Source organism: Gavia stellata, chromosome 8 (assembly GCF_030936135.1).
Source record: "Gavia stellata isolate bGavSte3 chromosome 8, bGavSte3.hap2, whole genome shotgun sequence".
NCBI classification, from domain to species: domain Eukaryota; kingdom Metazoa; phylum Chordata; class Aves; order Gaviiformes; family Gaviidae; genus Gavia; species Gavia stellata.
The window spans coordinates 29,700,417-29,714,098 of record NC_082601.1 but is presented as its reverse complement, the minus strand read 5'-3'; the positions used below and the strand labels follow the sequence as shown (position 1 = coordinate 29,714,098).

Sequence of the window (13,682 nt, the reverse complement as noted above, 5' to 3'; positions counted from 1 at the left end):
AGAAAGGGGCCATTTTCAGACAGCAGGTGCTTAGTGCTGTTAGAGAAGCGGGGTCCTCCGGCGTGCCTGGCCTTTCAGCCTTCTTCCCAAGTGGAAATGCATCATGAGCCCACAGGTCCCAACGCTGCTGACCAGGGTCTGACCCTGAGCATACCCTTTCTCTGCACTGAAAATGCCAACCCCGGAGCCCGACCGCACCATGGAGAGTCCCATTGACTTGAACAGGGCCTACATCCTGCCTCAAATTAGCACTCATGGCATGGGAAGAACTAGCAGGAAAATGTGTGAAATTGGGAGCGCCAAGAAAGCAAAGATTTCTTCCCCCTTACCAAAATAGAACATTGCTATTCCTCCCATCCTATCTGCTTGCCATCCCACTCAGCACATATTTCGAGCCAAGTCTTCGAATGGTGTAAATCAACATACCGCCATCGAAGTATAAGAAGTCACAGTAATTTACACCAGCAGAAAAAAAAAATCTGGCTGTGATCTAGAGAGATAGATAGACACACACTCAGCAGAAAGCACACATGCACACGCGCATGCACACGTACTGAAGGGTGACGGAGCCAGAAGACGAATGGGAAAACCATTAACAAATTAAAAGCACCTTCCAAGAAGCAGTCAAGGGAACTCATTTTCACTGCTGCATCAAAAAGCTGCCCGTCCCCTCCCCATATACTTCATCTGTACTTCCGTTTTAGTCCAGTTGGCAGGTCTACATGTAAAATTAAATTGATAATCAATGAGAGCTGACCTGCTTAATTAATTTGCTGCAGAAAGCAAGTGGTGGGAGATGAAGTCTAGGTTAGAGGAAGATTGGGCAAGTTTTCCATGTGCACACACATGCAGATTCTACACCAACACTTCCAAGTCGTATTGCTGACATGTTGAACCGCTGCAGGGTGATGGGGGGATTTCTGAAGCTGCATTAGTTCCAGTAGGTATGCGAATTGTGCCAATGGCAGTTTGGAGTGAAGGGAGTGAAGAACAGGGAGACAAAAAGCGCCGTGAAGTCAAAGAGGCAGCAAGTCAGGGAGGGGGCAGGAGGTAACCTCTCTCGCTTTATTTATTGTGCTGCTTGGCCACTATGCAATTTCTTGGGGAGCTAAAGAAAGTGGTGGGGGGAGGCAGAGGAGAAGACCAATGATGGCAGCAGCCCTGCCTTCATCCGTATGTATGTGTCTCTCTGGACCTACTAGATTTACTGCAGGATTATGTTACTCCTGTGGAGACAGAGCCCTGGAACAGAGCATGCTAACAGGATTAGGGCTTCAGGATTTAGACAGAGAAGCATGAAGGAGAAAAGTAGGGGAGATTATTTTCCTTGTCAGATAGGGAAGGCATAAAATGGGGCATGTTTGATGGTGGGAGGATTCTGGCTCAAGTGGAGGGTGGATAGTTCTGGATTTATTACATCCAGGAACAAGGAGGTAAAAGAAAAATGATATGTGGCAACACTCAACAAAACACAGCTGTCTGGGCAAGGCACAGCATGCTGGGCAGGGCTTGCCAGTGCGATGTCTTTGAGAGGCTCCACTCAGATGCAGGAGTCACCAGGGATGTAAGGAGTGGCACTCTGTTAGCCCGCAAAGGAGGTATCAGGCCCAGAAGTACGACACTGCAACCTTGCTAGGAAAGCCAAGGCTGTAATTCTCCCCTGGTACTGCACCAAGGGTGAGTGCACAAGGCTGCCTTTCTCCAAGCCTGATCTCTTTGTCCTGCCTGCGAAAGCAGTAGAAGCAGGCTGGAACCTGAGGATGCTTCTGGGCAAACCCTCTGCACCATGATGTCTCTGTGCAGAAGCACTCATGGCCTTCTGGCTGATCACGCAAGCTTTTCCTGAGTTTTCCAGATAAAGAAGCCACAGGATTGAAAGCTTTTCTCTCCCTCCCCAGGTGAATGAACATAGGAGACCTCATTAAGATCTGAAAGGACAGAGGAATGCTCCTAAGGGAAGGCACAAGAGTCTCCAAAGAGTCATCCTCAATATTCTCTGCCAGCACCAAATACCTCTGACACCCCCAGTTCCATGCACAGCTGAGATACTCGGTTCTTTGCAGCAATTCAACCTGCCTTCCTACATCCACCTGAAATACCACCCAGGCAGGTTAGCTGATAACAAGTACAAAGCCATCAAAATTAGTAGGAAAAGGAAAATGCACATCAGCTGGATCTTGCTGCCATTTCTCATCCATTGACTTCTACAGGTTCTCAAAGCAAATGTTTCAGTGGCATCCTCCCATTTTACACACAAAACAATGGAGGCAGCGACAGCACCCATCACATTCCCAACCCACGCAGAATCCTGAAACCCACCCCGTCCCCCAGACCCTTGCCACACTAGATGATCCCTGTGAGCTGATCTCCACAGTTACTAAGATGGAGCAGCTCAGACCACACGGGAGCTGGAACCCAAGACCCTACAAAGAAGGAAGTAGATCAGAATGGATGAACACTTTGTTTTCCAATAAAATCCTCATAGTTGAATCTGTCCGAAGAAAATGGCCGAAAACAAAAGGTCAAATCCTGCCAGGTGTTCTTTTCCTTCCTTGGGTTCAAGAACGAGTTGTTGTTTTCTAAAGACATTTGCAAACTGCTAGATAAGATCTCGGCGCATGCACCAGGGTCAGTGCCTGGAAGATAACCTCTGGGGCCATCGACCCAGGATGACACAGAGGGGGATGCAACAGGGAGGGCAAGAGCCAGAGCAGCCTTTCTGGGGCAGGGTTTGTTTGGCCCTGCCCCATGGGGATGCGCTGCTGGGTAGTAAGGGGCAAGCGTGGGGCAAAACGTGGTGGTGGCCACCCTCCTCTGCATCTCCTCTCTTGGGCGACACATAGAAGACAGCTCTGCACTTTCAGCCAGGTCGCTGGGTTAGCCTCTCCCCTGGTCCCACACCCTGGACAGGGGGACATCCAGGGTGTGCTGGGCTGGGCTTTGTGGGGAGTGGGCTGCCCTGCAGGGGGAAAGCCTGGCAGGGATGGGGTGGGAAACGAGGTGTGAGTGTGGGGCTCCTCTCCTGCCGGCTGCAGATCTGCTGCTGCCTCCCCACCCCAGAAACGCAGCAGTGCTTGGCACGGAAACAGCCCAGCCAGCCCTGTCTGCTGCGAGCACGTATTAATCTTGTTTTCCTCTGTATCATCCTGCCTTTCCTGTTTCCCTCACCGTGAGCGCCAGCAGCTGGGGACTCAAAGGTGAGCCATCACGTTTTGCTGGGAAACACCCTGGCCCCACTCTCCTCGAAAACACCAGAGGGATGGGAAGCGGGGGGTGAAAGAGAGGAGGTCAGAGCGCCCCATCCTCTGCAGAGAGCGCTATCCCCTCCCCACCCTGCTGCACTCACTGGTTTTCTCTTGCTTTAGTTCCCTGATGAAGATGTAAACGTTACCTGACCCGCCTATAACATGGCAGAGCTTTGCTTTTGGCCCACACAGCCGGCAGAAATTCAGAGCAGTGTTTGATACACCCCATATGCCTGTGTGTGCATCTGCATATATATATATATGTATGTGTGTATATATATACACACGTATATATCTGCATGTATATAGAGGAATAGAGAGTCCCTGTCTGTCCACCCCTTCCCCTCCCTCCCCGCTCCTCATGGCACCAAATCAAGCTGCGGCAGACTTGACAAATCTATTTGGCATGGTTCGCTCCACTGTTGCAGCCTGAACTGTGCGGAGCGCCGCACTGACACAGGGAGAAATTTGCACCTTGAACACAGACATCTGGGAGCCTGCCTAACACAGGAATATCGGGGATTCACACCGGCGGGGAATGGGGGGCCAGAGCCCCCTGGCACCAGGCCCGTGAGCGAGGGGCTTTGCTCTGGCCCTGCTGCGGCTCGGTGGCTGGCGGCCGGTTGTTTGGCGGGGAGGGAAAGCAGTCACATGGATGCAAGGGGTAGGCGAGCCACCAAAAAGCACTCACTTATCCTCCAGCCTTGGGAGGTGTCTGCTAAATTGAGGCCAGAACATGGGAACGAAGCGCGACTGGAATAAAGGAGTAAAAAAGGAGAGGTTTGATTTTTTCCTCTTCTTTATGAAGAGAGAAAACAGAGCAGAAAAAAGCTGATAGGTCTCAAAGGCCAAACCCTGAAATGGTGGCAATTCATGTGGCTATAGGACTGCTTTGGGTTGACACCAGCCCAGCTTTAGGGTCTTGCTGGAGTGATGTAAATTGGCCCAGCAGCAGTGAAACCAGCCATGCTGTCCTGCCCTACCCTGGCTGAGGACCCAGCATCCAACGCCTGGGACTGCAAGGACTCTCCCCTACTTTCTACTGTCTGCTGCGAGTAAAATCACTCTCCAGGCCAGATTCCCACTCCAGTTAGACTCCGAAAGGTGAATTTATTGCCAGTGGTTACTTGAAACACTGAACTCTGTATTTAGCCCATCTCTCTGCCCGGTGTGTTGCCAATCTCCCATCTGCCTTGGCTTGCAGAAACGGTCCCAGTGAGACCTCAAACTCACCCGTTTCCACAGGGTGCCTGGAGTGCGGAGACATGGCCCCGGTTCACAGAAAGGTCTGCCGCGGCCACTGGGTCCTGGGAGAGCACAGAGCCTCCATACCAGCACAGAGTCACCATGTTAGGGTTATACATGTGCTCTGCCATGAGCTGTGGCCCTGGAATCAGCCCGCCCGAGGTCTGGGGGAGTGTGGCTGCTGATTCTCCTACGGGGTGCTGGGCTGCCCTGTGCCTCCATTTCCCTAGCTCTAAAATAGGACTAACACCACTTCACTGGCATGCAAGGAGCTTAAATACTCCAAATACTCCCCCCCCTGCTAGGGGCCTCTGCACAGAGAGGACTCATTCTGGGAAGCAGAGTGAATTTGAACCGTGAGACACACTTGTGGGGAAGGGGAAATCACACGGCCCGGAAGGGAAGGAAATGTCTGGATGAATCCTGGACAAGGCAGGCTACTGCATTTCATGCCAGCAGCGCCTGTGCCAGCAAAGGGAGGGGACAGCTAATTTAACAGAAGCGCTGAGCAAGCAGAAATTGGTGGGACGTGCGTGCAGGGGGAGGTGTGTGGGACCCCAGCCACCGAGTTCATGCAAACAGATTATGGCACATCAACGGGGAGGACATGAGCCGTGGCAGCAGTGCTGGTGGGCACCACAGAAGAGCAGGGAAGGGCTTTCCCAAGGTGCCCTTAACCAGGGGACAACCACACACCAAGGCAAGTGACAGAGCAGGACCAGCCCGGCACCATGGCTGCCTTAACCTCCCTCCCCATACTCCAAAGTTCCCATGGGGACCACCTCGAGCTTGTCTTTCCTGGCCACGCAGCAGCACCCGCAAGGCTTGGAAGGGCTGAACACCCATATTCACCCTCCCTCCCCCTCGCTCCCATCTCTCTGTACCTCCCAGAAACACAGCAAAAGCGTGCAGCAGCTCCCAGGGCTCAATGCATCCTTGCCGACCACGCCTGCTAGCGCAGATCCCACAGCTCTGGCAGCCTGAATTGCTCCTGATTATTTATTGTTCATTTTGTTCTCTGGGATGGTGCGATCCCCTCTTAGGATTTGTGCCCTTTCATTTCCAGGCCTCAATAACTCCTGAACTACAGTTTCATGTGGTTTTGTGATTGTTAACCCAGCATGCAGACGGGGCTACGGCCATAAAAGCTCAATGAATCTTGTATGGCAAAACGCAGGCTGTGAAAGCATTTTCTCCTTCATTCGCAGTCAAATAACATACTCTTGCCACCACGAAAGATGCAACAGCAGCCAGGTTTTCCAAGGAATAGTGTTTCCTCATTGCTGGGCAGGGAAGAAAGGACTATTTCTGCTCAGAGCATCATCAGTCTTTTAGCCCTCATCAGGAAAAGGGTCCCTCACAGATTAAACCCTCTGGGCCTGTAAAAATCTCTCTGTTCTATTCCCTCCCGTTGGCTGCAAGACTCACCAAGGCGCATGCAAAAGAGACAAAAAGGCCTTTACCTTGTGGTTTTTCCCATGTCGGTACATCATCCAGTCCTCCCCATTGGTGCTGACCTCCAGCTTGTAGGTGCGGACATAGTAGCCATTCTGAGTTTCTCTGGAGATGGCACCCTGTGTGGCGATGGCTGTAAGCACAGTCAGGAAATGGAGGTCCACCTTTCCAGGGGAAAAAGGGACAAGAGAGAGAATGGTGACCCCCTGAGAGCCAACCTGAGAGGTTGGCTAGTTAGTTCCTCTCTCTGTCTCTGAAACACGAAAAGGTGCGAATTCAGTCTGTCTCACTCTATCTGCAGGCACACATTTCAACAGGACAAATCCCCTGGGCTGACTTCAGCAGGATGCTTGCATATAGGACCATGGGACAAAGGTAACTAGGGATCTTGATGTCTGTCCCTACGGGACCATCACAAAGCCTTCTTCCTGCCTCAGACCAAATAACAGGATCTGCACAGAAGCTCATGTCCATTAAAGCAGGACAGAGGCTAACTTTTTCCATGTAAAATAAAAGCATAATGTCCAATTAACAAGTGCTGCTGATCCTGGTTTTCCCTTGCTCTTTCTTTTTTTTTTTACAATGTGGGTTGAGAAATGTCAGGAGAGCTGGCTTGGTAGCACTGCCATGAATGAAGAATGAGACGTCTGCTAGAGGCAATGACATACACCACCTCCCGTTCCTAGTGCCCTTTAGCAAGCAGTGTCTCACAGCGATGTGACACAGCCAGAAGCCCTGTGCGGACAGAGACTGTGGATCTAACCGGGTCCCAGGGAAAGCCTTTGCTCTGTCAGCCCCCTATACCTGACGTTAGCCTGCTCATGCTCCCTGCATCGCTGATGAGATAAATATTATTCTAGTTGGTTTTCCACACGCCTCCAGGAGACTTTGGTCCTCAGGTCAGTGGTGGAGTCAGTGGCCCTTGTAAGTGGCAGAGGTCCCTCAGACTCTGTCAGTATGCTGGGAAGTCCATCAAGGTTTTGGGCAGGAAGGAGGGGCTGGGAGAGGGACAGCAGGTCGAGTCAGCCCTTATGCAGGAGTGCTAATGGGAGAGCCAGCCTGCTGCATTTCACAAAGGCACTGCAGCTCCCCTGCTGCTCGCTCCCTATGAGCCACGGAGGCAATAAAAAATTCAACAAGCCTTATGGTCAAGGGTCAGTTTAACAGTGTGACACTCCATTTGGTGGGGGAAGAGGCAAGGGGGCTGGAAAGCGTGCATACCTGGAGGTACTCTTTGTTGCTGTCTACATTGGGGGTCCAGCCGTTGTCATCACTGTTGAGCCGGCTCTGTTGAGGGGTCCATCGTCCATCTGAGTAGGTGGAGGAGGCACTGATCTGCATGTTGGAGATCCTGCCAGACTCCATCCCCAGCGGCACGTTGCACTGGAAGTCTGGAGCGGACACACACACATGCACATGCAGATCAGCTTACAGTCTCTGTACTTCACTCCCAAGCAGAAGGCAGCCCTGAACTATCCTCCCCAGTTAACCCCAAGCAAAGCTGCCTGCTTGGAAAGATGAACAGATCTGCACCATCTTGCAGGTTGTGTGTGCTAACAGATGGCACTGAAAAATTGAAGATGGGGCAGTTTTATGTTTGCATGGCCCTCTGAAAACTAATACAGTCCAGATCTTTCGCCCTTTCTCTATCTCCTTCACCTTTGAACGGGTTTGACACAATTCTGTCCCTTCCCTCCCTCCATCTCCATCACGGTGTCCCATGTCCCCCTGCCACAAAGTTCCCCATCTTCTTGAAGGCTGGAGGTGAAATCTAAACACTGACAAGGCAAGGAGTATAGGCAGGCACAACGCAAGGGTGCTTACTGCTGTGCTGCCGGCAGGAATGTCAAGGCCTGGAATGGGAAGGTCTAAAGGTTTTGTGTGCGTGTGAGAGTATGGGTGCATGTGTGTATGTGTCTGTGTATATGTGCATGCGCTATATGTGGTATCAGGCCCATAGGGATTAGCCAGCCAAGAATATGAAAGACTCTGGTATGCTTTCATTTGCGTTTCCTCACTTCTAAGGCTTTAAAAGTCACGATTAGCTCAATCTGATTGCACATCTCATATATTTTATGGCAGCTGTCCTGTAAAAACAGTAGCAAAGAAAACATTGATAGGAAATACCGCATGGGCCCAAGTGTGCCGCTGCTGTAAACCAATGCGGCTCCACCAAACTGCCTTTTAATGTGGCCAAGTGAACCCTGGGTGGAAATGATGGGCCAAGTTAATATCTCAGTGGTATTATTAAAGTTTCAATTTTACACCAGCAAAAATCAAAACAGGCCTGGCCCTCTAACAGCTCTTGTGCTTGATTTCTCAAGCTTTGTGTGTCATTAAAGTTTTTTTTCCCAATCCTTTTAAACAACCGAATAGAAAGGGGATTAAAGAACAGATCAACTGAGTGTGGATATAGGTAATGGTGAACAGCTCATACTTGTCTGTAACTCTCACAGCCTCAGCAGAACACCCCTAACTCAATCACAGAGCAAGAGCCTGTAACCCAGCTGCCCTAGCACTGCACAACCCCTACTCTACCCTGCTCTCCATCGTGGGCTTTCAGTGTCAGGTCAGGGACCCTCTCTCTGTTCTCTGGGACTGAGGGGTGCGCTGAAGGCTTCTTCTGTTGTATCACAGGTTCACTGCTAACAGAGGTTGAGAACTGTATCTCCGATGTAAAAATACCATGGGAAAACAAACTGAATCTTTTCTCGCCTGCAAGCACTATCACCAAGGATCAAAATGCTCTTCATTCTCAAAACACACAACTTACTTCCTCCCTCCACATCAATTTACCTCCCTTAATAAGGGATCTAAAACAAATTTTGGTTTGAAATTCTTAGACCTTTAGGCATTTTTTAATTAGACAGCCAAGAAATTCTGATTTGTAGTTTGGGGCTGTGAAATTTTGGAAAACCAGAGAGCGGGAGAGAGTATTTTCCCCCGTGCCTTAATGAATCCGCTGCATCCGCTGGGCTGAAGTCTTCTCCTAAATCCTTTGGGCTGAGCACATAATGAAGGATTCTATCCCAAAAGGTATTGAGAAGACTTCACAAGCAAGTGAAAAGTCAAAGAAAGGTCAGAAAGTGTGATTCTTACTGAAATCTCACTTCTATGAGAAACAGAGAACATACCTAGTGCAACTGCGGTCTGCACTGCTGGTGGGGGACCAGCCCCTGGACACGCTCCTGCCTGCCTCACTCTCGCATGTGCCAAGTGAAAGACTTGGGAAAAACAGGTGACACGATTGCCTGAGGTCATACACACAGTTTCCAACTTACTTTCTGGGACCTCCTGCTGAATCAAGTAGTACTGAGCAGAGAAACCATCTTTAGCCACTGCCAGGTCCGTGTGGAAGGTGAGCGAGAGGACACCGGTGGTTGAGCGGATGTCCGACGGCATCTTAGTCCCACAGTACCTGCCTATCAAGGGGCCAACTGCAAAAGATAGAGCAGCAAAGGTAATGCTTGCTTTTCCACCAGGCTCCTGGGTCACCAGCAGATTGGCATCACTCAGCAGGGATGCCTTAGCAGGACCGATTGGGACAAAAGAAAGGCTTTGGCGATGGGCTGCTTTTTATATCCGCTGGCCCGGTGCCATGCAGTGCGCCATGCAGAAATATCCACTGCAGCAGGCGTTGCTCTGCAATTGCTGGGAAATGCTCCAATCTGCTCTGTTTCTCAGCGTTGGTACGTGGTAGGGAGGTCCTCCCAGCACTGCATAAACCCACTGCCTTTCCCTGAGGGAGGACCGGTGGTATCTTGGAGTGTCCTATAGGGCTTTTCAGATCAGTGGTTACAATGGAGCAATAGTTTGGGGTTTAATGCATTCAGCCTTCTGCAAGCGCACTGTCCCCACAGCCGGCCACGGAGCACCCCAATGGCAGGCTGCATGCTGCAGCCACATCTCAGGTTAGGCACCTTTGGTGCACATTTTTGGAGCTTTGTGAGACACCAAGAGAGGCTGAGAACAGCAGTGCAGCACCCCATGGCTTACCCTGAGGGATGCCATCCCAGATGTCCAGCCAGTCGTACTTGCAGTCTCCCTCCCCCGCCTGCAGCGGGTCGTGCTCGAGGTCGAACAGCAGAAAGTGGAGGAGGATTTCTGTCTTTGGCTTGGCTATGATGGTGAAGACGCAGTCCAGGTTATGTGGATACTTGTCAGGGAAACCTGGAGACTCAATAGTGCCATTGGAGGCAGTGAAGTTTCTGGAGCAGTCCTCAGAGCCTGTAGTGGCGGGAAAAAACCTGCAGCCTTAGCAACAATGCAGCTTAATGCCAACAGCCTGACACTGTGGAAACCCCATTTTGAGCTTAGAGGGGTTGTGTATTCACTTCTGGAAATGTCCTGTAACCCAAGAGCTGTGTGAGTTCCTCAAAGGACCGAGAGGGTGATGTTCAAAGCTTTCCATAGCTGGAGAGACAAGGTCCATGCGTTCACTGGAGTGGCCAGCATGGTTCTAAATCCCTCAGACAGCTCTGCAAATGTAACCTGTACACCACTGCTGATCCGCCTGCTAATTACTTCAAAAACAGGACTAGGAGAGTCATCCCATCCAAAGCCACCCAAAGCCCCAGCTGTGGTTTGGCAGGCCAGCGCCCTGCCGTGTGCCCCACACCAGCGGTGGTGGCCCTGGTGGGGACCACACCAGCAGTGGTGGCCCTGGTGGGGACGGGAGGCCACACCAAGCTGGGCTAGGCTTCCCTTGCTGGCCCTATCAACTGGAAGCCGGGCCCCCAAACAGCGACCTGCCAGAGACCTGTGTCCCCCGCCCCAAAGGCCGCAGAGGGGCCGGCCAGCGCGCAGGGCGCTGCCGTATCTGATCCTCGCTGCCGCGGCTGCCACCCGCCGGCCGCGCTGGCAAAGGGCAGCAGCAGCTCCAGGTCTGATGGAGGAGCCCCTGTTCGGGGAGGGGGCTGCCTGGGAAGGGGCAGAGAGGAGTAACGGGGATGTCATCTCTTTGGAAAAGCTGTCCCCGGGGGCTGGTCTCCTGCAACCTCTCTCCCTCTGGCATGGACATCTGTGCCTCAGTTTCGTCTTGAGAAAATCTGGAAGCACAAATATTTACAGAGTGACAGGTCCCGGGGGAGGGTGCCAGTGTCTCCATTATTAGCTGGAAACCCTCGGGAAGCACGCAGTTAGCCTGCGGCCCCCCGAGACCCACGCAAGGGACGAGGGCCAGCTCCAGCATACGTCCCCGCTCCAGCATATGGCCACGGCAAGAGCAGGGCTAACAGGGGCCATACCAGTGGGATCTCTGCTGAGAGGAGGAACAGAGCCCTCTTTCTCACAGACTGAGCCGTCCGCACCAGAAATGCAAGTTATTTCTCTCCTTAAGGAAGACCTTTGCGTGGCGCGGAGGGCAGACAATGTTGCCTCTTATTTATTGCTGACCTCAGCTGCAGCCGGGGCAGCTCCGTGCCCCCTCTCACACAACCAAGGTGCCTCGGGGTGGCCGGAGAAAGCGGAATTTGTGTCGTATTCATACCACGGTGACTTTGAAACCGCTGCGCTGTGGAGACAGGACAACAAGAGGCAAAAGAAATCTGCAGCCTGAAGCAATCAGAGGCGAAAGGGGATGTTAGAGAAGCTGCCGGCCGCTGCTGCTACCCAGTGTTAGCACTTGCAAAGGCTTTTCCTTCGGTTTTACCGGGACACCCTCCTTCTCCTCTACAAATCCGTCTGCTCCAGCTCTTCCAGGCAGCACGAGACTTCCTGGGACTAATGGGAGACTTGTTATTCAATTCAGCATTAACCTACAGGAGTCAGGCCAGCAGCCCGCAGTAATAGCAGGATCCCTGCACTGCATTATGCAGGCCTAGCTGGAGAGCTACTCAGGAGAGGCTCTTAATTGACTACCTAATGAAGCAGCCAGCTTTTCTGGTGTGAACCTGAGGGGTAAAACACGAGGCAAAAAATAAGGCCAAACAAAAATCACAGCATAGCACCGTGAACAGGGATAAGGGTGTACTTCGTTCCAAACAGCTTGAAAGACAAATAGATAAATAGGGAAAATAATATAAGCTCCGAGCTAGGGAGAAAATCAAAGACTAAACCCAGAGTCAGGGACTGTCCTCTAGAGACAGGAGAGAGACATAACTATGTCACTGCATTAAACAACAAGTTTCCTCATGTGGGGTTCTTAGCGCATTTAGCATTTTTGTCTACAGTTTGGCTGATACCAGCAAACACAATGATCAGGTTTTTTGTAAGGAAGCGGCAGATAATCAACGGGAGTCATGCTGGCTTCAGCAGCTCGGACCAGCCTGAGAGGAGACTTTGATGCCCAGCGATGGAGAGCTCAGGCCAGCTCTGCCAAACTGACTCACAAAGCGAGCAGCAGGGAGGCTGGACCAGCCAGGGCAGGCGGCTCTTTTGTCAGCCCACAGACCGCTGACTGATACCCATCAGGGGATTCAAAGACTGGTATGCAGTTGTTTGTATGGAGATTGCTCCTCTCTCACACAGTGATAAGGGAAATCTAGCACAAGGTGTGGAAATAAATGCTCAGTTGAAGAGAGTTGTTTTTTTAGGTCACCTTTAAGAAAGAAAGAAGCTGCAGCCACGCTGCCTTTATTGATGTGGACAATGACAATCCCATGACCTTTAAAGCTGGTGACAGCCTTGCTGGCTACCCTGCCAGCTCAGACGCAAAACTTGGCCCCTGCCTGCCTGCCTGCCAACAAAAGGCAGGGTTTGCTAGTACTGCGGTGGCCCCGCAGCCAGCGCTGCCCACTGCCCTCCCTGGGAGCCCCGGGGGGACAGGGGCTGGGCAGGCGAGGTGGGCTGGGGGTGCTCCCGGATCATAGGCTCATCCCCACTCCTGTGCCAAAACCTGTCTTGCCAGGCTGGATTTCTCAGGCTGTGGCTGGAAGAAAGCATGGCTATGTCTGGAGAGGATGGCTGCCTGGGGGGGTGACGGTGGCAAAAGGAGCCCCAGCACCACTTCAGACCTGAGGGCAGCTCTGCAGGGACCTACATCGAGGGACACAAACTCAGCTCCTGCCTCCATCCAACATCCGCCCTTTCCCAGAGCAGCCCTTGCTTCCTCTCCCTTGCTACCAGCAGCAACAAAATCTCCCTTTCCCATGAATTTGGCCCCTTGCTGGCTCCCAACCCAGGCAGACAGGGTTCCTGCCTGCAATCCCTTCCCACGGCCACACTCAGCCTGGCCTAGCCACCTCAGCCAGCTGGACCACTCCACACGGCCCCGTGTCCCGACTCAGGGCGTGGACCAGATGTGAGGACAGGCACAACCCAGCACAGTCTGCTGGGCTCAGAGGGGGTGTGTACAAGGAGCGAGAGGCAAGGGAGGCTGAGGTGGGTCGGCACTCTTCCCACTTGAACCCAGGCATTCTTTGCCATCCTCTGTGCTGGCAACTAGCCTCAGCAAACCCCCATAGCCGGATGAACCACTAAACCCTTTCAGGACTAATCTGCATTCTAACCATTAACAAACAGCAGTGGTGAGCTGGCTGCACCACAACAGCTCAATGGCCAGTTACACAGCCCAGGCAACCACCAGCAACAGCACTTTCCTCATCCACCTGAACCTCCAGTCACCTCCTGTCCTCACCATTTCACAATAAATTTGGGGAGTCTCATTCCCATCCTCTTGAAGCAGTCTCCACATTCACATGTGGAGCAGGTTGCAGGCTGCCTGCGCACCTCTGTCTGCAGCACAGCCGGGCCAGGGCCCCCGGGCACTGGTGCCTGTGGTCCCTGCCTTCCCTTTGA

The 13,682-nt window shown here is 52.2% G+C and overlaps 1 protein-coding gene across 1 annotated transcript in view; it reads right to left on the bottom strand.

Moving 5' to 3' along the window:
* NRP2 (neuropilin 2) overlaps nt 1-13,682 on the bottom strand; it is an 87,009-nt gene that overhangs the window by 43,016 nt on the left and 30,311 nt on the right. The window contains exons 4-7 of the mRNA XM_059820113.1: nt 9,942-10,172; nt 9,227-9,382; nt 7,167-7,336; nt 5,954-6,109 (exon numbers count right to left, since the gene is read on the bottom strand). Coding sequence (XP_059676096.1) covers nt 5,954-6,109; nt 7,167-7,336; nt 9,227-9,382; nt 9,942-10,172 — 713 coding nt within the window. The remainder of the gene's footprint in view (nt 1-5,953; nt 6,110-7,166; nt 7,337-9,226; nt 9,383-9,941; nt 10,173-13,682) is intronic.